A 19,354-nucleotide genomic window follows, 5' to 3' on the forward strand; every position below is an offset into this window, starting at 1 on the left:
CAGCTGGTCCTGATCCAACAACAGGGCGAAGTGGGGCGTCGCGGTTTATCGTCGATGCTTCGGCTGTCTGCCAAACCCCGCTTTCCGGGCATAGCTGCTAGCATAAGAGCGGCTTCATAACCGTGTAGGAATCAATCAATCAATCAATCAATGTAGTACAAATGTGAAAAACATCAACAACAGCGAGAACGAAATTTTTGAAAACAGCATCAAATTGATCAAACCACGCCCGCTCGCGCTCTCAGAGGTCACTTTGGGCATAATGTCATCCTCGGCATTGATTCTGCTCCTAAAGAGCCTGCTCGTGGCCGCGGGCGGGCTCTGACCACGAAAAATTCGAAAGCAAGCCACAAAGTATGACACGTCAATAGACAACACCATCGACACCACCGCGGTTGAGTCACGGGCTATCACGTGAGCACAACGACCAAGCCCAAACAAACATCAACACCACAGCCACCGATAGGTTATGGGTCGCCTATCACCCCCGACAAAGTTTGCAACGTCCCGCGACAACAACGACGACAAGCCCGACAGAACGGTATCACCTCCTGCATAGAGAAAGCACCAGACACCAGGCATGCTACGATCGATGCCACAAAATACTACAGTTTGCAGACAGATTGGTCCCCTGTCGCCCCCTCCGCGAAGAAGGATTGTCGCCCCTTCAACGTATGACAATGTCTGCGGAATCTGTGTACGAGCTCTCATACTTAGTAATCGGACGAATCGAAGCGGTTGGAGCATTGTGTTTTGCGGATTGAGTCCGACTCCAGGCGGTGGATGGAGGTGGTGGTCGAAAGATGGAAACATAGAGCCACATAGGAACCCAGCATGAGGCAACAAAAAGATTTACAGATTCAACTGAGATATAGCACATGCGAGTCTGAGAGGATGCGGACAAGATAAAGAGACGAAGCTGAGGGCTGGGGGGAGACTATAGGTATACAGAACCAGACATGGTGCCTAGCACCAACAGAACCGAAGTAGGAGGACGCGAAAGAAGGATTCTAGAAGGCAACACCAAGCGAGAGAGCAGGCAGGAGGACAACAATCTTCAACAGAGGGCATAAACACACAAGAATAGATAGCATAGTGGGAGCTTGGGGACAGCTGGTCCTGATCCAACAACAGGGCGAAGTGGGGCGTCGCGGTTTATCGTCGATGCTTCGGCTGTCTGCCAAACCCCGCTTTCCGGGCATAGCTGCTAGCATAAGAGCGGCTTCATAACCGTGTAGGAATCAATCAATCAATCAATGTAGTACAAATGTCCTGTCCTAGCCGCCCGACGCCCAAGTGGGTCGTTCGGCTGTTATCCTTGTTTACGGGTCGTAACATCAGGTCCCCTCTCCAAAGGTCTTGTCCTCAAGACCCAACATAAGTAGGTCGTTAGTCCCAGGTTAGGGATCTATCAATCGTGCTTCCTGATCTACTCATGATGCTGACACCATGTCAGGTCGCGTTCAAAAATCGAAATCGAGTTCTGCCTCTACTCTTCGTCGTCGTAATCGCGCATTGCGTATTGCTGAGTTTGGCCTTGTCGTCGACATGCCTTGTTCTTACTGTCGTTCCGCGGGGAAGCGTTGCAAGCTTCTTCCGGGTGGTGAGGTTTGCGGCTAGTGTACTCGCTTAGGGCAGTCTTGTAATGCGGCGGCGGACGCTGTTTATGCTTGTACGTTTCTACGCTCCCTGCGTTTCGTACGTGCTGCTAACTTGTCGTAGTTGATCGTTTACTAGATGAAGCAGCTCGTTTGGAGGACGCAGAGGTAGCTGAGGAGGAGGTGTTGCGAAAGAAAGCCGCTGCTTTGCGTGCCGCGCAGGCCGAGTTGGACGAGTCCATGGCGCGGTTGGATCGTTTGCGTAAGCAGAAAAGAATGGTTTTCCGAAAAGGTCGAGAAGTTACAGAGGAGGAGCCGGTGGCGTCTCCCGTATCGGAGGTTCAATCGATGGGTGGCTTTGGTGTAATAGACCTAGATTCAATCCTTGATTAGAATCCTGGTACTCCAAACTTCTTATCGGGGGGGTCCTAGTCGTATTCTAGTGTTCCTAACCGAATAAACGGTTTTCCTTGTCGCGGTCTGTCTGCTTCTGCTAGTAGTCTGACGTGTCTGTGTGGGTGTCTAATCCGTTGGTAGCCGTTGGTATTTGTTTGACTAGGAGGCGTTACTGGCGCTGGTGTGGTTTCCCGTTCTCGGTGTTGTTGCTAATAGACGGAGAGTTCGTCAGTTGCGTTGGTGAGGTTCTTCGCAGGTTCCCAAGTGTTATCTTCATGTCCGTATCCTTTCCATTTGACGAGGTATTGATATCCTTCGGGTTCTTTAAGGTGGTCGATGATACGTTCGACTTCGTACTCTGGCTCGTTGTTTTCTATAATGATGACGTCGCTTGTTCGTAATCCTTGTAGGGCTGGTTCGAGTAGTGAAATATGAAAGACTGGATGACACTTCATGCTGTCGGGTAGTGCGAGTTTAAAGTTGACGTTAGATACCTTCTTCGTAATTTCAAAGGGTCCAAGTTTCTTGAAGTCCAACTTATCGCTTGGTCGTTTTGTTTTGATGTTGCGGCGGAGAAGGTATACACTATCCCCCTCCTTTAGAGTTGGTCCCTCAACTCTTGATTTGTTGGCGTATTTGCGCATGCGTTCGCGCACAAATTCGAGGTCTCTGGGGAGTTCCTGCTGGATCTCCTTAAGTCTGTTGATGTCTGCCACAGCTTTCAAAGCTGCTGGGCCTTGTCGAGGTTGTCCGTAGGCTGTTGGGTTGAATCCATAGTTCAGATAGAATGGTGATTCTTTTGTACTTTCTCCTACTGCGCTGTTGTAGGCGAACTGGGCCATAGGTAGCAGTTGAACCCAGTTGTCTTGCTGATAGTTAACGTAGTAGCGTAGGTAGGTTTCTATGATCTGATTGATTCGTTCTGTCTGGCTATCGGTTTGCGGATGGAAAGCGGTGGACATCTTGTGGTCGGATCCTAGCTGCGAGATCAGGGATCTCTAAAACTTGGAAGTGAATAGCTTGTCTCTGTCGGATACGATTTCCTTCGGCATTCCGTGTTGGCTTACGATTACCTGTAGAAACTTGTAGGCGAGGTCTTCTGCAGTGCTAGACTCTATATACGGGATAAAGTACGAATACTTCGTAAGTCTGTCGACGATGACGAGGACACTGTCGTAGTAGACGTTGGTTATCGGTTCTCGGGACTTAGGTAACTTAGTGACGAAGTCCAGCGAGATGGATTCCCATGCGGTTTGCGGCACTGGGAGCGGCTGTATCTTTCTATAAGGCTGATGTCGGCTGGGTTTGCTTTTTGCGCAAACCTCACAGTCCTTAATCGCTAAAGATACTTCTTGTCGTATAGCCGTTTTGTCGTAGTGTTGACGGATGCGTTTCTACGTTTTGGTTACGCCTTGGTAACCATGTGCGGGTGCGGAGTATATCTCCCTAATGGCTTCAGGAGACATCCTTCCAGGCGTGCTGGTACTGTCTCTTCTAGCCATCATTAAGAGTCTGGCTGCTGGCACAAGGTCTCCGTTTTTGTCTGTTTTGAGGATAACTCGGGTTTCCTTAGGTACCTAGACCTCGTGGTCCGGTCGTCGGCTGAGGGCGTCGGCCCTGCCGTTCTCCTTGCCCTTCCGGTAGATGATTCTGAAATTGAATTCTGACAAGAATTCGGACTATCGAATTTGTCGTTTGTTGAGATCTTTCGATGTGGTGAAGTGTGCGAGATTCTTGTGGTCGGTGTATACTTTGACCTCGTACTTGGTTCCTGAGAGTTGCGGTCTCTATTCTTTGAATGCCTCGATAATTGCTATAAGTTCCTTGTCGTGTATCTGGTAGTTGAGTTCTGGGCCGTGTAACTTGCGTGAGAAGAAGGCGCAAGGGTGTAGTCGTCCTTCGTCGTCTCGTTAGCCTAGTTGTCCTCCTATAGCGTAGTCTGAGGAGTCGGTCTCGACTTCGAATGGTTTCTCGGGGTTTGGTATAATAAGTATTGGTTCCGATGTGACTTGTTATTTGATCTCGTTGAAGGCTTGTTCTTGTTCTTCTTCCCATTGCCAGGGAACATCTTTCTTCGAGAGTCTCGTGAGAGGGTCGTTTTTGTCTAAGTACCCTTCTAGGAACCGTCGGTAGTAGTTCACATATCCAATAAAGGATTGTACGTCCTTAACGTTCTGTGGTGTAGGCCAGTCTCGTACTGCTGCGATTTTGTCTTTGGACATTTTGAGGATTCCTAGGGCTATCGTAAAACCTAGGAATTCGACTTCTTTAGCGTGAAACTTACTCTTCTCGGGTTCTACTAGGAGTTTAGCGTCTTGCAGTTTCCGCAGTACTTAGTATACGTGTTTTTTGTAGTCTTCCAGAGTCTTGGAGAAGATTAGGATGTCGTCGAGGTAAACTACGACGAACATATTTAGAAATTCTCGTAAGACGTGGTTGATTATCGTCTGGAATGTCGCGGGTGCGTTGGTGAGTCCGAAGGGCATTACAAGGTACTCGTAATGTCCTCGGCGTGTTCGAAACGCTGTCTTCTATTCTTTACCTGATTTCATCCGGATTAGGTTATAGGCTCCTTTTAGGTCGAGTGCTGTAAACCACTGTGCTCCGTATAATAGGTCTCGTAGTTCGGAGATGAGCGGTAGTGGGTAGTAGTTCTTGATCGTAATGTCGTTGAGTTTCCGGTAGTCGACGCAGAGTCGTAGTTTGCTGTTCTTTTTTGGTATGAATAGGATTGGGTATCCCGCTGGTGATGTAGAGGGTTTGATGTATCCCTTCTGTAGATTTTCTTTGAGGTAAGCGTCGAGTGCTTCTATTTCTTTCTAGTTAAGTCTGTAGATTGCTTCTAGCTTTGGCTTCTTCCCTTCCTTAAGGGGTATCTCGTGGTCGTAGTTGCTGTGTTCCGGGAGTCCGGTCTCGAGTTCTTCGGCGAATAGCTTCTAGTATTGCCGGTATTCTTCTAGGATAGATAGAAGTCGGTCTTCCTTGCCGATGTCTGTTACTGATAACGTCTTAGCGTTTGCATCCTTTATCCGTAGGTATGCTAGAAATCTCTTCGCTTCAGGAGTCTTGAGAGGTTCGTTTAAGGCACCGTTCCGTAGTTGCTTCTCAGTGACTGAATCCTGGTCCTAATAGAGTTAGCCTGTTCTCCAATCTATCCGTGGGTTACTGTCGTATAACCATGGTCTTCCAAGGATGACATCGTACTTGTCTCCTATCTCCGTAATATCGAAGTTCAGTCGCTTATTCCGGCCATGGATCTGCAAAGGGAGTTGCGCTGTCTCTATAGCAATACGTCCTCCGCCGTACTGGACTTATTCTCCTTTAACGGTGCTGAGTTCGTAGCAGTCTTCGGCTGCTTTTCTTTTCCAGGTTATCTTTCTTTCATTCACCGTTCTTGGTGATATGAAGTTTCCTTGGGCTCTGCTGTCGATCATGGCGGTAGCTGTTCTTCCGTTAAGTTGTATTTAGACTTGTACATGCTCGTGTCGTTATGTCGTAGGCGTCGTTGCGCTATATAGGGACCTTGTCTAGACTGCCTGTCGTTGTCCCTTGTCTTCGGTAGGCGAGTCTAGTTTTTTAACTGCTCGTCCGTTCCTTATTCGTCGTTTTCTTACTATTTCTTCCATGCTTTGTCTTTCTTAATATAGTGGACTCGGCGCTAGTCTTGGTAGCAGTAATACCACTGTATTTCTTCGTCAGAGTCCTCTCTAGAGCTGGTATCGTCGACTGAAGCGACTTCAAAGGCGACTTCCAGTTAGGCATGTTGGCAGGCAACATCGCGAGGTGTTTCCAAGTCGTTAGGGGTGTTCTTGGTCGTTTCTGATTCGACCTGTTCTTCTAGTTCTTAGTTGATCTAGCGGATCCGTGCGGGATCTCCTTGTGCATGTTGTCGTCGTTCGATGTATGCGTCCAGCGCACCGAGTTGTCGTTGCTATATAGGGTTTTGTAAGTCCTGTTAAATCCGCTGCAGGTTGGCTTGTCGTCCTGCGTAGAGGAGGTTTAGTCTTCGCTGATTGTCTTGTTCTAATTCCTCGTTATCGTTCATACTGTCGAGCTGTTCGATTGTCTTGCGCTCGATTTTGCTATTGCTTCTATATCCTATAGCGAGGGTCCGTTTAGGTACGTTGGTAGTGTTATAACCAGATCGTTCTTAAGGTTTCTAAGGGTACCATCCTGCGTGTTCCTTACTGCTAGAGTAGATATAGCAGTTGTCATCGAAGCAGGTAGTCTAGTTGAGTTATTTATAAGGGATCGTCTTCGTGGCGATACTCGCTTGTCGTTTCTCTAGTACCGGTTGGAAGCGTTCCTTCTTAGGTAACCTATATTCGTATGCTAGGTATCTAATCTTCTAGTAGTTATAGTACTGTCTGTCTTTCTTCTAACTATCGTTCTTTTTGTCGTTTCTCTATATAGCACTAAGGTCCATTAGTCCACTATAGTAACTATAGGCAGTACTTTGTCAGGGGTTGTTCTAGTTATTACGGGGTCTATTATCGTTTCGCTGGTTGTTGAACTGGTGCTGAGGCTGCCACTAGTACTTGCGTCCTGAGTTGGGGTTTTGTCGTTTTTCGCCTCTTTCCTTTCGTCGTTTAAAAAGCCGGTTGTCGATTTTGATAGCGAGTTCGGCGTACTAGAGAAAGTCGTTAGGTCGATCAATCTTGATGATCTCGTCCTTGACTTCGTCCTTTAGTCCTTGATAGAACATAAAGATCTTGGTTTCCTTAGTAAGGTCGAGTTAAATGCTAAGTTGTCGGAAATTAGCGGAGTAGTCTTTAGCAGACTTAGTCTGCTTAAGTTATGCTAGATCTCGTTCGGCTTATCGCTTTTCGTCAGGGTCTTAGAAGAGTGACCTGAGCGCATCCTCGAATCCTTTAAAATTAGCGTAGATGTCGCGGGTCTCGGTAGTACACTCGTCGAGGGTCTTGCATTTAAGGTATTCTTCCTAGATTGGTTCAAACCACTTAAGGGCCTTTCCTCGGAGGTAGGTAGCTGCGTATACTACTTTTTCGGTTTCGTTAGTGAAATCTCTATAGTGAAAGTTCTAGTAGTTTTTAACCTGAATTAGGAATCCTTTAAGGGTCCCGGGGGTTCCGTCGTAGGTAACAGGCGTACTAAGCTTAAGCTTTTGTCGTCCTCCGTAGACGGGCATGGTGACGATGTTGGCGGCGGCCCGGAGGGTGGTGATTTCCCCCTGGAGTTCCTAGATCTTCCGGAGGTTGGCGTCCCCCTTGATGTCTTCTTCCAGCTTCTTATAAGCCTGTCCAGCGTGCTGGAGTTGCTTGTTGAGGTTTTCTATTGCTTGTCGGTTTTCGTTGACGATTTTCTGCATGTCTTTTGTCTCGGCTTCTTGTTTCTGGATTATGCGTCGGAGCTTATCGTAGCTTTCCTTGGTGAAAGAGCTATCTCCATCGGAGTCGTACTTGAGGTCCGGCATGTCGAAGTCCTCAGTGTTGGCGGGCTCCTGCGCGAGGCTCTGAGGCTGGTTGCGCGAAGAGGATGAGGATCCTGGAGTGGGTGATTTGGCAGAAGCGCGAGAAGACATCTTGTCTATACTGTTTAGTAGTTCTTAAAAGGTGACTTACTGAACAGGAGCAATCAAAGTGTTACGGCCAGCTAACTGACAGTGGGTTTGTGTTAACAGTAAGCCAGGGATTGAGAGTAGTAACAGTCGTTCCGTAGTCCTGGTCGAATAGATCGTAGATCTTCAAAGGTCTTGGTGATCAGTCAAGGCCTTAACAAGAGTCGTAGAGTAGTCGTCACTTAGGTATAGCTGAAAGTACCGGTTAGGGTAATCACAAAGTTGATTGCTAAAGAGCTATAGAAGTCTGACCTTGAGCCAGGCTCAGGTCATACTATATACAAGTCCTGAACAGTGTTCTTTGTCTACCTGGGGGTGATCACCTAGGTGCATGAGGTGATCGCGATCAGTTGGCAATGCCAACTGATCACTGAGCGTCCCGTCCTGTGCTCCACTGATCGTTTCCTTATCTTATCGTCACGTGACTTGTACCATAGTTCTTCCGTGCCGAGTGAGTTCCCGCTGTTCCCGTGATCCTGTAGTACAAATGGAAAAACATCAACAACAGCGAGAACGAAATTTTTGAAAACAGCATCAAATTGATCAAACCACGCCCGCTCGCGCTCTCAGAGGTCACTTTGGGCATAATGTCATCCTCGGCATTGATTCTGCTCCCAAAGAGCCTGCTCGTGGCCGCGGGCGGGCTCTGACCACGAAAAATTCGAGAGCAAGCCACAAAGTATGACACGTCAATAGACAACACCATCGACACCACCGCGGTTGAGTCACGGGCTATCACGTGAGCACAACGACCAAGCCCAAACAAACATCAACACCACAGCCACCGATAGGTTATGGGTCGCCTATCACCCCCGACAAAGTTTGCAACGTCCCGCGACAACAACGACGACAAGCCCGACAGAACGGTATCACCTCCTGCATAGAGAAAGCACCAGACACCAGGCATGCTACGATCGATGCCACAAAATACTACAGTTTGCAGACAGATTGGTCCCCTGTCGCCCCCTCCGCGAAGAAGGATTGTCGCCCCTTCAACGTATGACAATGTCTGCGGAATCTGTGTACGAGCTCTCATACTTAGTAATCGGACGAATCGAAGCGGTTGGAGCATTGTGTTTTGCGGATTGAGTCCGACTCCAGGCGGTGGATGGAGGTGGTGGTCGAAAGATGGAAACATAGAGCCACATAGGAACCCAGCATGAGGCAACAAAAAGATTTACAGATTCAACTGAGATATAGCACATGCGAGTCTGAGAGGATGCGGACAAGATAAAGAGACGAAGCTGAGGGCTGGGGGGAGACTATAGGTATACAGAACCAGACATGGTGCCTAGCACCAACAGAACCGAAGTAGGAGGACGCGAAAGAAGGATTCTAGAAGGCAACACCAAGCGAGAGAGCAGGCAGGAGGACAACAATCTTCAACAGAGGGCATAAACACACAAGAATAGATAGCATAGTGGGAGCTTGGGGACAGCTGGTCCTGATCCAACAACAGGGCGAAGTGGGGCGTCGCGGTTTATCGTCGATGCTTCGGCTGTCTGCCAAACCCCGCTTTCCGGGCATAGCTGCTAGCATAAGAGCGGCTTCATAACCGTGTAGGAATCAATCAATCAATCAATCAATCAATCTGTAGTACAAATGTGAAAAACATCAACAACAGCGAGAACGAAATTTTTGAAAATCGGAGCAAAAACGGCCCCAAATACGCGTGCTCGCGGCCACAGAGCCCCCTTCGATGCAATGCCATCCTCGGCCTTGATTCTACGTCCCAAAGGGGCCCAAGATGGCCGCAGAGCACGCCCCGACTACAATGAAAAACTTGAGAGCAAGCCGCAAAATACGACATATCAATAGACAACACTGTTACCACCACCACAGGCGAGCCACAAGCCGCTACACGAAGCACTAAGACTGCGCCCAAACAATCAACTTCAACACAACAGCCGCCGACAGGTTTTGGGTCACCTGTCACCCCCGACAAAGTTTGCAACGTCCCACAACGACGAAGATGAGTCCGACAGAACAGTATCACCTTCCGCACGGAGAAAGCACCAGGCATTAGGCATGCTACGATCGATGCCACACAATACTACAGACCACAGACAGACTGGTCCCCTGTCGCCCCTTTTGCGAAGAAGGATTGGTGTCCCTTCAACGCGCGACAATGTCTGCGGAATCTGTACGGGAGCTCTCATACCTAGTAATCGAACATGTCGGAGTCAGTGGAGCATTGTGCTTCGTGGAAGACCCTTGGGCTAATGTGGTGGAGGGCAATAGTGGTCAACAGGCAAGAAACAAGAGGCCACATAGGAACCCGGCAGGAGGCAACAAAGAATTTACAGATGCAACTGAGAAAACGGCATATACAAGTCCGGGAGGATACGGACAAAACAAAGAGACAAAGCTGAGCGCTGGGGGGAGACTGTAGGTACAAAGAACCAGATACGGTGCTACCAGCACCAACTGAACCGAAGCAGGAGGACGCAAAACAAGCATTCTAGAGAGCAACACAAAAGCGAGAAAGCAGACAGGAGAGCAACACACTTCTTCAACAGAGGGCATAAACACACAGAATAGAGAACATAGTGGGGAGCTTGGGGATAGCTGGCCCTGATGCAACATCAGGGCGAAGTGGGGCGTCGCTGTTCATTGTCGACGCTTCGGCTACCTGCCAAACCCCGCTTTCCGGGCATAGCTGCTGGCATAAGAGCGGCTTCATAACCGAGTAGGAATAAATCAATCAATCATGTAGTACAAATGTCCTGTCCTAGCCGCCCGACGCCCAAGTGGGTCGTTCGGCTGTTATCCTTGTTTACGGGTCGTAACAACTAGCCACGCCTACAGACACAGATTCTGCTATTGAACTATCCATACTACCACAGGTTGAAAGTTGGATTTCTACACATTATAAAACCAATATTCCTGATATCATGTCTATCAACTCGACTTTGATATCAGCCATAATCGAAATCTCTCTATTGTTCGAATTTAGATTCTCTTTTAACAAATTGACCGGTTCAAAGGTACTATGAAGAGAACCCCAGCATCCATAATCACGGTTTTAGCTTCAAGTTCGACGTAGGGCGATGCTGGGGCTTGTGGTTCAATAGCGATGCCACTTTTGTGCTACTGAAATGCAGATCTCGCCGTTCCGGCGAGAAATCAAGTCCAATGCCGCCTGTTACCCCATCCTCGCTGCCGAGAGACTACAACGTATCAGGCTGTTGCCCAATGAGAGGTAGCGAACATCAATTGGACCACTAAATCTGTCGATGCCCCCTCATCTTTGCAGCGTTGATGTGGAGCAATGACTTCAGAGTTGTCTATGCATCAATGGACATTTACAGGGTGTCAACACGTTGAATAATTATGCCCAACTGTTGCAATAGTCCGAATTCCGGATTGAAGTGGCTCCGGGGCCGCCCGAGCTGCCGGCTACCGGCTGTCGCTCATCAGATTTTACACAGGTAGACAACACCAACACCCACGTGACGGGCAACTTGAAGAGGTATATCTCTTGTACACACTTCAATGTTCCCTTCTAGAGCTTTTTAGACCATATCCAAGAACTTCTATCGCACCTTGAGAGGAGTCCTTCCTACGCCTGTAATGGTATTCATGTGATAAGGTATTAAAAGTACGAGTAGGTAGGGACGCCGGAGAAAATCGCGCATGCACATGACACAATTTGGGCCGTTCCTACAGTGTGGTACCAAACACTTTCGCCTTAACCATGAACTGCCACCTACTATGAACAAGAAATTAAGCCTATGACGACGCCTTGCAATCAAACCTGCTGTCAAACATAGAATGAAACTGTATGTATGAGCTTGGAATGTAGCGAATGTATCGGTCGGTTTCATTCGCACCCTTCTGGTTTTTATACAAGAGCCCTTCACTATTGCACAATGTGGGTATCAGTCACTCTCTTCCATCCTCAACCTTGTCTTGGCTAAATTTCGGAGTCTCCCGCCGTACATTAATGATCCCGGAAACCATCCGAAGCGTTGCGTGCAACGCCCATCTTACTCGAGTAAAGCCAAGGAGCAGCATACAGTATTGGTCGAGCTATGGCCGCATGGGTGAATTTGCGCATTATCGTATACTCAGTTATGTCGTTGTTATCACTGCTTTGGCCAGTATGTCGACCAGAGTTGGATATGGCTGGGATTTCGCCAGTCGTCGTTGGATCAAAAGGCAAGATTTTTAAAGGTCGCCCGGCGATGCTGAAAACAGTGATGGCCGCTATCTCTTCGCTACTTTCACCGTGATGGGATTATGTCGTTGGCTTATGGAGTGAGATTACCGGTTGTGGGCTTCTTTCTCCAGAATAACGACGAAAAATCTCAAAAGAGCCTAAAACCTGTACAGGCTGTTCGTGCACGAGCCCACAGCAGTGCTTCGAGGCACAGATGTGCCTATACTTTCAGTAATTCGATGTATCGTAAATGCCTGCCGGATCAAGCCGTGGAATGTCGCTGGAAGCACGCGACGCGTGGACATTAGTCAGACAATAGCCGCATGGTTCAGGGAGGCAAAGGGGGTCGTTTGACTTCTCTCAGCCTGTTCTGGATAGGTTACGTAGTCAAAACAAAAGAAACGTCACATGAGACAATGTTGCACGATGGAACTAATCTCATCTGGATACTTGTGTAGGATTCATATTTCCCCGCGGTGAATAGCCTAGAATATTGGAGGTGACGCAAGACCCGGCAGAATCGCGGGTGAACATGGACCCTAATGCTGATTTTGCAGGCATCCACGGTATCCTAGTTGTGTTTCCAGGGCTACTTGGTGTGTCATTGCGCTTGACGGTAACTCCATATGGTCAGAAAACCGGTGGTTCTAGGCTTTAGTGTCCAATTACACGGAGATACGAAAGCGAGGCTACCATGACCCCAGTTCAGAAGAAACGTCGATCAATGATCATCTGCAGGTGGCTGACAGCCCCTTGCAATTATCTACCGTAGTAGTAGCTTATTTACTCTTTACACAGCACAAGCTCTCACTACTGGAAACATCCGTATGCTTATTTCTTAAGGCGTTTTAGCTAAGACGTTAGATTTAATGTGGCGGTAGAAGCCGAGGATTGTTTAGAAAAGTATGTACTAACCTCCACCTGTATGATACACTAGCATTATTAAGCCTTGAACGTACGGATACATTTAAGTTCCGGCCATTTATCTTTGAGCAATTCATACACCAGCTTGAGGAACTTGACATGGCAAGAGCGTGGCGTCCGTGCGGGGATATCCAATGGCTCTAAAGGTGGAAATAGCGCCTGGCTATAACCATGATACTTGCAAGCCTCCGTTGACAGCTTGTGCAGAACGAATTTAGCATACAATCAGGTTGTGATACTCGCGTCTGATTTACATACCCACAAAAGATTTAATACTTGGCAATAAGTGACCGATAATGTAAGTGGAGGCCAGAGTAGTAATGTTCAAGCTGTACCCAGGGGTTCTGCTATGTCTTCTTGTGGTGTATGGCTTGTTGGAGAGGGCGGTTCTCCTCTACCGGGTCCATCTACCGGATATTAGCCGCTCTTGGTACGACCACAGCTTGATCAGCGACAGGTCCACCACGTCAACATCGGCTGACCCGAAGGAAAGGGGCTTCCTAAATATGGTCATGGTACTACGACGATGTTATAGCATGATAAGCGTATGAAGAAGTTCTCTGACTCGTCTTTGACCCAGGATACAAATACGCAGCTGTAACGCAGCTGTCGAATACAAAATATCTCCTTTCAAGCTGCGTCGTGCCTCCTCTTTTCCACTAAGCACCATAGTCCTCGTGAGCATCGCGTTTCTTCCTCAACGATGCTGTACTTAGTCGTCCTTGGCGCGCTGGTGCAAGCTGCCTCCTCTAGTGCTTCCAACAGCAGTGCAGAATTCCGACAACAATGCCTTTCTTTTGGCAACTCTACGGTTATACCAGGTGCTGAATCCTACAAGACTGAGTTCTTATCAGCTGGTTCCACACTTCGGCTCCCTGGCGCTGATCCGAGCTGTGGTCGGACATCCCAGACAGTTTCGGCGGATCTTTGCCGTCTTACTGCCCAGGTCGCCACCTCCACACGTTCTGGATTCAAGTTCGAGGCGTGGCTTCCACAGAACTGGACTGGCCGCTTCCTAAGCACTGGCAATGGTGGTCTCGGTGGCTGCATCCAGTATGAAGATCTTGACTACGGCAGTTCGCTTGGCTTTGCAACGGTGGCAACCAACAACGGTCACGATGGCATGAGCGGCGTCTCGTTTTTGAACAACCCGGACGTTATCGAAGACTTCGCCTATCGCGCACTTCACACCGGTGTCGTTGTTGGCAAAGACGTCAGCAAATCGTTCTACGGAAGCCCTCACACTAAGAGTTACTACCTTGGCTGCTCCACCGGGGGTCGTCAGGGGTTCAAGGAGGCGCAAGCCTTCCCCGATGACTTTGATGGCATTGTCGCTGGTGCACCAGCGTTCTCATTCAACAACCTTACATCGTGGAGTTGCCACTTTCTCCCCCTTACTGGACTCGAAGGTGCCGATACCTTCATCCCAATGACAATGTGGCCAACTATTCACGAAGACATTCTGAAGCAATGTGACAAGCTCGACGGCGTCGCAGATGGAATTATCGAGTCACCTGAGCTTTGCGACTACAAGCCAGATGGATTGGTGTGCGAGAGCGGAAACGCTACTCAATGCCTGACTGAGAAGCAGGTGGAAACCCTCCGTGCTATTTATTCACCGCTACTCGATGCTTCTGGCAGTTTGGTTTACCCACGGATGCAACCCGGTGCCGAGCTCACTGGTGCGCCGCAGACATACTTCACTGGACAGGCATTCGGGGCGGCAGACTGGTTCCGTTACGCCATTTTCAATGATTCCAACTGGGACCCTCTTAGCCTCAAGCCTGCGGACTATGTCCTGTCGTCGTCGCTGAACCTTTTCAACATTGAGACCTTTGATGGCGACCTGTCAGCCTTCCAGTCCCGTGGTGGCAAGCTTCTGCACTATCACGGTTTGGTGGATGGAACTATTTCCAGCGACAACTCACCCAGATACTATGAGCATGTTTCGAAGATTATGGGCCTTCAACCGGCGGCGCTAGACGAGTTTTACCGATTCTTCCGTATATCTGGCATGGCACACTGTGGAGGTGGCCCAGGTGCGACCTTCATTGGCAATCAAGCACAGAGTGTTGCGAGCCTTAACCCGGACGAGAATGTGCTGATGGCTATCGTTCGCTGGGTTGAGGAAGATGTGGCTCCCGAGACCGTTGTAGGCACAGCGTACATTAACGGTACCAAAGCCGCAGGAGTCGACTTCAAGCGCAAGCATTGCCGTTGGCCTCGACGAAATGTGTTCCAAGGTGGTGACTTTAAGGATGCGGAGTCATGGACTTGTGTCAACTAGGTAGAATGGGCACATTTCCCGGGCAATATGGCGTAGCCTGTAGCATTCTCAATAGATACTCGCAGTCTCGGGGATCGACCTCGAAGATCTTTAGCTTAGTCAATCTAATGTGCTAAATCAAACACAGTTAGAAGAAATCTGGCGACCTTGGTTCTGTTTAGGTCTTGTATCTGGCCAATGTGGATCTTAATGGTTCATGAATCGCCAGTGGCTCTGCTGTCCATTTAGAGTGCTTTAGCGCGAGGAACACGACTGTTTGTGCTGACATTAGTGGTCCCATACATGGCCTGAGGGAAGCCAAGCTTAGCTGAATATCCTGTTTAGGAGAAATGCCTGGCATATTTACCCCACCAGTCCACCAACATGCCCTTAAAATTGTAGTCAGTGTCACACAATGTGGGCGGTACGTACCCACATGCAATAAGAATTCTCGAATAGGTAAAAGATGAAATTTTGGTGGAGTCCTGAGCATCGTAGTGAGCCGTTCAGTTTGCTAAAGATAAGGTATACCGACTTAGATGCGGACACCTATATGAGTGTCAAGTTGTGCATGCTCACCACTGATGCTATCACTACACAATTTGGGAGCTAAACGAAATTTTGATTACCTCATAATCTTTGGTATCCGCTTTGGTCGTACTGTTGACTCGAAAAGAAGCCCCTTCCATGGCAACCGAAGCTTCAAGAAACAGTATTGTCATTGTTGGGTGAGTCCAAAAAGTATTCCAACTCAGCATTGACTAACAAAGATGCCAGTGCGGGTATCATCGGTCTCGATGTTGCTCTGGTGCTTGCCGAGCAGGGCTACGGAAAGTTGATTACTGTCGTCGCGGAGCACCTTCCCGGCGACACATCGATTACTTACACATCACCATGGTGCGTATAGGAGGCTCACGAAATATATGTTCCGAGTAGGTACTTACTGTATCACTAGGGCCGGCTGTAACTTCTCAGCCATCTCCGGCAGCGATGCCAACGCCTTGAAATGGGACCGCTTGGGCTATTCTCATCTTTGTAGACTTGCCTCCGAAGTAGGGCCAGAGTCTTTCGTTCAAAGAACTCCATCGATTGAGATGTGGGACGAAGTCGTTCCTCATGATAAAATCAGGTTCATGGCCGAATACCTTGAGGATGTACGAATCCCCCAGAGATTATTGCTAATCCATCCCACGACGTTGCTTCTGGACTAACAGTCATGTCTTAGTTCAAAGTCCTCCCACAAGATGATCTTCCGGCAGGCGTCAAATTTGCCGTCTCATTTACAACATTGACAGTAAATGCCCCGGCCCATCTCCAGTACCTTTACCAGCGGTTGAAGGACCAGTATGGTGTGCGATTTATCAGGCAAAAGATTCCTGACATTCAGTCCGCATACGCCAGCCCGACCACAAAGATTGTTTTCAACTGCATTGGAAATGCCGCTCGTACTCTTCCTGGTGTTACAGACGAGAAGTGTTACCCAACTAGAGGCCAGGTTGTATTGACTAGAGCACCACAAGTTCAAACGAATATTATGCGTCATGGAAGGGATTACGAAACCTATGTAATACCTCGGCCAGGTTCCAATGGCAACGTCATCTTAGGGGGTTACATGCAAAAGGGAAATGGGTGAGTAAACAGATGATGCGAGACTCCATGGAAAGATCACATTTACTAATGGAAAAACGACCTAGTGACGGGGCTACGTACTCGCATGAAACAACTTCAATAGTAGAACGCACCCACGAACTCAGTGCTGAGCTCCAGGATGGAGGAGCTGAGATCTTGGCTGTCGTTGCAGGTCTCAGACCTTCTCGTGATGGTGGTGCTCTTGTAGCAAGAGACGAGGTTGCTATAAGCGGAAAGAATCTGCCCATTATCCACAATTATGGTGCAGGCGGCACTGGGTTTCAAGCAGGCTATGGCATGGCCATGGAAGCCGTAGAATCTGCCCATGATATACTGCGGAGCCTTGGGAATTCTGAGACCCGAGCCCGACTGTAGTTACTGGGTCGCTTCGCTGCCCAAGTTCATATATTATTGTCCCTAACTGTCCTCTTGTTCTTCTACTGTGGCTGAATGATGAAGTGGTATCGTGATCCAGGTGATTGAATGTTGACCAATCCAATATTAAGTAGTGATTCTTAAGAAGACATTTCTATATTCCTTCAAAATGAACAGCATTTATCAAAATACTAATCTTTTGATACTATTTTTACAATGTAAGTAAGAAGCAAGTAAGCTAGGTTCCACCGGGTATCATTCATGGCCATTTTGTTGTACCAACGAAATATCATCTGCACAAGACCGTCAAACCCTCCCACATCGAAAGATTCGAGTAAAAATAGGTGGTTTGATCAGAAATAAAAGCCCACCGTCACATAAAGACTCGAACACACCATTGATGTGAGTTTCAGCACTGGCTGTTGGTTGTATTGAGAAAGTTGCTTGTTGAATACATGTTATCAGAGGAAGCTATCAATAGAGGATGCGATACGAGACTGAGTTTTGTCTCATCAAGTTAAGGTTCTGATATATTTTATTGCATTTCCTATGGAAAAGGAGCGTACTCAAACCCTTTCCCCTCTATAAACATTTCAATTACGCAGAGCTGTATTTGACCTCGAAGCTGTAAGCCTGGTTGTAGTGCATGGCCCAATAACCGTCCCAGATCTTCTTGGTGATAGGTCCAACTTTGCCCGTGTTTACAGGCTTACCGTCGAGAGTAGTAATTGGCATGATACCACCTGCCGTTGTGGACATCAAAATCTCGTCGCTCTGGTAGGCCAACTCTATGGGAACAACTTCGACTCGCACAGGAATGCCATTTGCGTTTGCGACATCAATGACGCTCTTGCGAGTTACGCCGTGAAGGACACCTCGATCAGGAGTGTAGAGAACACCATCTTTTACCAGGAAGACGTTAAACCCAGAACCCTCAGTGAGGTTGGCATCTCCATCTGTGAGGAAAGGGTACGTAGCGCCGCGGTCTGCCGCTTCAAACAAGCCTCGTACCAAATCACCCCACTGCAGGTTCTTAACCGTAGGGTCAATGGCTCCGGGAGGTACTCGTCGAACAGTCCGCGCGACCACTGCGCTTCCTCCTTCAGGCTGGATTTTGGGTTCCATAACCCAAACGTACGGTTGAATAAACATGTACAAGTTGTTGTTGAGAAGGTCCTCTGGTCTTGCACCCCGAACACCCTTAAGTCCTCGAGTGACGATGAGTTCAACAAAAGCATCCCGAATGCCGCTCTTGGATACCATGTCGATGAGAATTTTCTTGACTTCTTCGCGAGGCAAAGGCAACTTTAGCCGCAATTTGGCGCAGCTGGCCTCTAGCCGAGTGATATGGTCATCAAGACGGAAGAAGCGGCCATCCCACACCGACGGTACGTCATAAGTCAGATCGCTATGCATAAAACCCTGGTCAAGCAGCGGGATTCGTGCCTCAGACAGAGGGACGAGATTCCCCTCTATCCAAGCGATTCCCTTTGCATAAGGGCTCGTGCTCTTCTCGAGAACTGCCTGTCGCTGCTGGTAGGCAGCGAAAACTTCGTTCATGGTAGCCATACTTAGCGACAGGTCGTATGGTGATAGGTAGTTGTAGTATGGTGTGAAATGAGGGCACTTGAATGGAATTGGTAGATTCAAGCGAAGTAAAGGCCGCAACAAAATTCATATGGATATGATGCGACGGCAATGTTTGAGCTGGGGTCCTGTTGTATTGGTAGTATCAACAAAGCTGATGCTGGGTTTGCTCGGTCTTGTTTATGTAGCCGCAAACCGTCGCTGGAATCTATCACCAAAGTTATTTCCCATTTAGAACTTAGATAACGTCTCACACCTGCTGCCTAGCCATAAACAGTTATTGTTTCACTGTTAAAAATGATTTTGTCTGTGCATGGATACACATAGTAAGAGCTTGCCATACGGGAGAGGAGAAGCGGAGAGTGCGGAGACGCCACGGCTTCTGCGGCTTTCCCCACAAACCTCTTGTATTTCCTAATACGGTATTTCCAAACTTGGTTAAAGTGTATCTGGGCCGATCAAACTTGAACGACAGAGGTCACTTGGAACAAATGAACAACTCCTTTTTTGATCAGGTAAATGATGTGAGAAGCTGATCTTTGTTGGCAGGGAATAATGCTTCCCATGGTTATCTGGTGATATTGTAGCTCCACAGTATTAACCCCATTCGCAAAGAAGAGGAAAGATCGCGAACAAACCAACGAGCCAGACATTCCATAGCGAACAAGACGGGGTTTCCGGAATTGAAAGTTATTCTCACAGCCTACTAGAGGCTTCCCCGAGGCGATACTATGCTAATGGTATCATATGAGGCTAACCTTCACATTAACAGCGTAAATATGATGACTTTCAGCCTCCTGGTCTTATTCAATGCAGCACTTCAACTAATCAAACAGCGT

At 48.2% G+C, this 19,354-nt stretch overlaps 8 protein-coding genes across 8 annotated transcripts; 3 read left to right on the plus strand and 5 right to left on the minus strand.

The window, feature by feature from the left end:
- Positions 1 to 444: 444 nt before the first annotated feature.
- On the minus strand, positions 445 to 813 carry CTRU02_205222 (uncharacterized protein; the record flags this gene model as incomplete). Its single annotated transcript, XM_036722520.1, has 1 exon — positions 445 to 813. The coding sequence occupies one exon, from the start codon at positions 811 to 813 to the stop codon at positions 445 to 447; it is 369 nt and encodes a 122-aa protein (XP_036585417.1).
- Positions 814 to 1,645: 832 nt separating this feature from the next.
- On the plus strand, positions 1,646 to 1,991 carry CTRU02_205223 (uncharacterized protein; the record flags this gene model as incomplete). Its single annotated transcript, XM_036722521.1, has 2 exons — positions 1,646 to 1,672; positions 1,722 to 1,991. 2 exons carry the CDS (start codon positions 1,646 to 1,648, stop codon positions 1,989 to 1,991), a joined length of 297 nt encoding a protein of 98 aa, XP_036585418.1.
- A 5,203-nt stretch (positions 1,992 to 7,194) lies between these two features.
- CTRU02_205224 (uncharacterized protein) lies at positions 7,195 to 7,536 on the minus strand (the record flags this gene model as incomplete). Its single annotated transcript, XM_036722523.1, has 1 exon — positions 7,195 to 7,536. The coding sequence occupies one exon, from the start codon at positions 7,534 to 7,536 to the stop codon at positions 7,195 to 7,197; it is 342 nt and encodes a 113-aa protein (XP_036585420.1).
- An 805-nt stretch (positions 7,537 to 8,341) lies between these two features.
- Positions 8,342 to 8,710, minus strand: CTRU02_205225 (uncharacterized protein; the record flags this gene model as incomplete). Its single annotated transcript, XM_036722524.1, has 1 exon — positions 8,342 to 8,710. The coding sequence occupies one exon, from the start codon at positions 8,708 to 8,710 to the stop codon at positions 8,342 to 8,344; it is 369 nt and encodes a 122-aa protein (XP_036585421.1).
- Positions 8,711 to 13,361: 4,651 nt separating this feature from the next.
- CTRU02_205226 (feruloyl esterase B-2-like protein 1) lies at positions 13,362 to 14,945 on the plus strand (the record flags this gene model as incomplete). The annotated part of the gene is made up of 1 exon (XM_036722525.1): positions 13,362 to 14,945. One exon carries the CDS (start codon positions 13,362 to 13,364, stop codon positions 14,943 to 14,945), a length of 1,584 nt encoding a protein of 527 aa, XP_036585422.1.
- On the minus strand, positions 14,637 to 14,870 carry CTRU02_205227 (uncharacterized protein; the record flags this gene model as incomplete). Its single annotated transcript, XM_036722526.1, has 1 exon — positions 14,637 to 14,870. The coding sequence occupies one exon, from the start codon at positions 14,868 to 14,870 to the stop codon at positions 14,637 to 14,639; it is 234 nt and encodes a 77-aa protein (XP_036585423.1).
- Positions 14,946 to 15,696: 751 nt separating the features above from the next.
- CTRU02_205228 (d-amino acid oxidase) lies at positions 15,697 to 16,928 on the plus strand (the record flags this gene model as incomplete). The annotated part of the gene is made up of 4 exons (XM_070204521.1): positions 15,697 to 15,821; positions 15,880 to 16,078; positions 16,150 to 16,553; positions 16,619 to 16,928. Coding segments are annotated over 4 exons (1,038 nt in total), but the record flags the coding sequence as incomplete, so codon positions are not given.
- Positions 16,929 to 17,525: 597 nt separating this feature from the next.
- CTRU02_205229 (putative class IV aminotransferase) lies at positions 17,526 to 18,497 on the minus strand (the record flags this gene model as incomplete). Its single annotated transcript, XM_036722528.1, has 1 exon — positions 17,526 to 18,497. The coding sequence occupies one exon, from the start codon at positions 18,495 to 18,497 to the stop codon at positions 17,526 to 17,528; it is 972 nt and encodes a 323-aa protein (XP_036585425.1).
- Positions 18,498 to 19,354: the final 857 nt, after the last annotated feature.

This window comes from Colletotrichum truncatum (assembly GCF_014235925.2).
Source record: "Colletotrichum truncatum strain CMES1059 chromosome Unknown Contig_0003, whole genome shotgun sequence".
Lineage (NCBI taxonomy): Eukaryota > Fungi > Ascomycota > Sordariomycetes > Glomerellales > Glomerellaceae > Colletotrichum > Colletotrichum truncatum.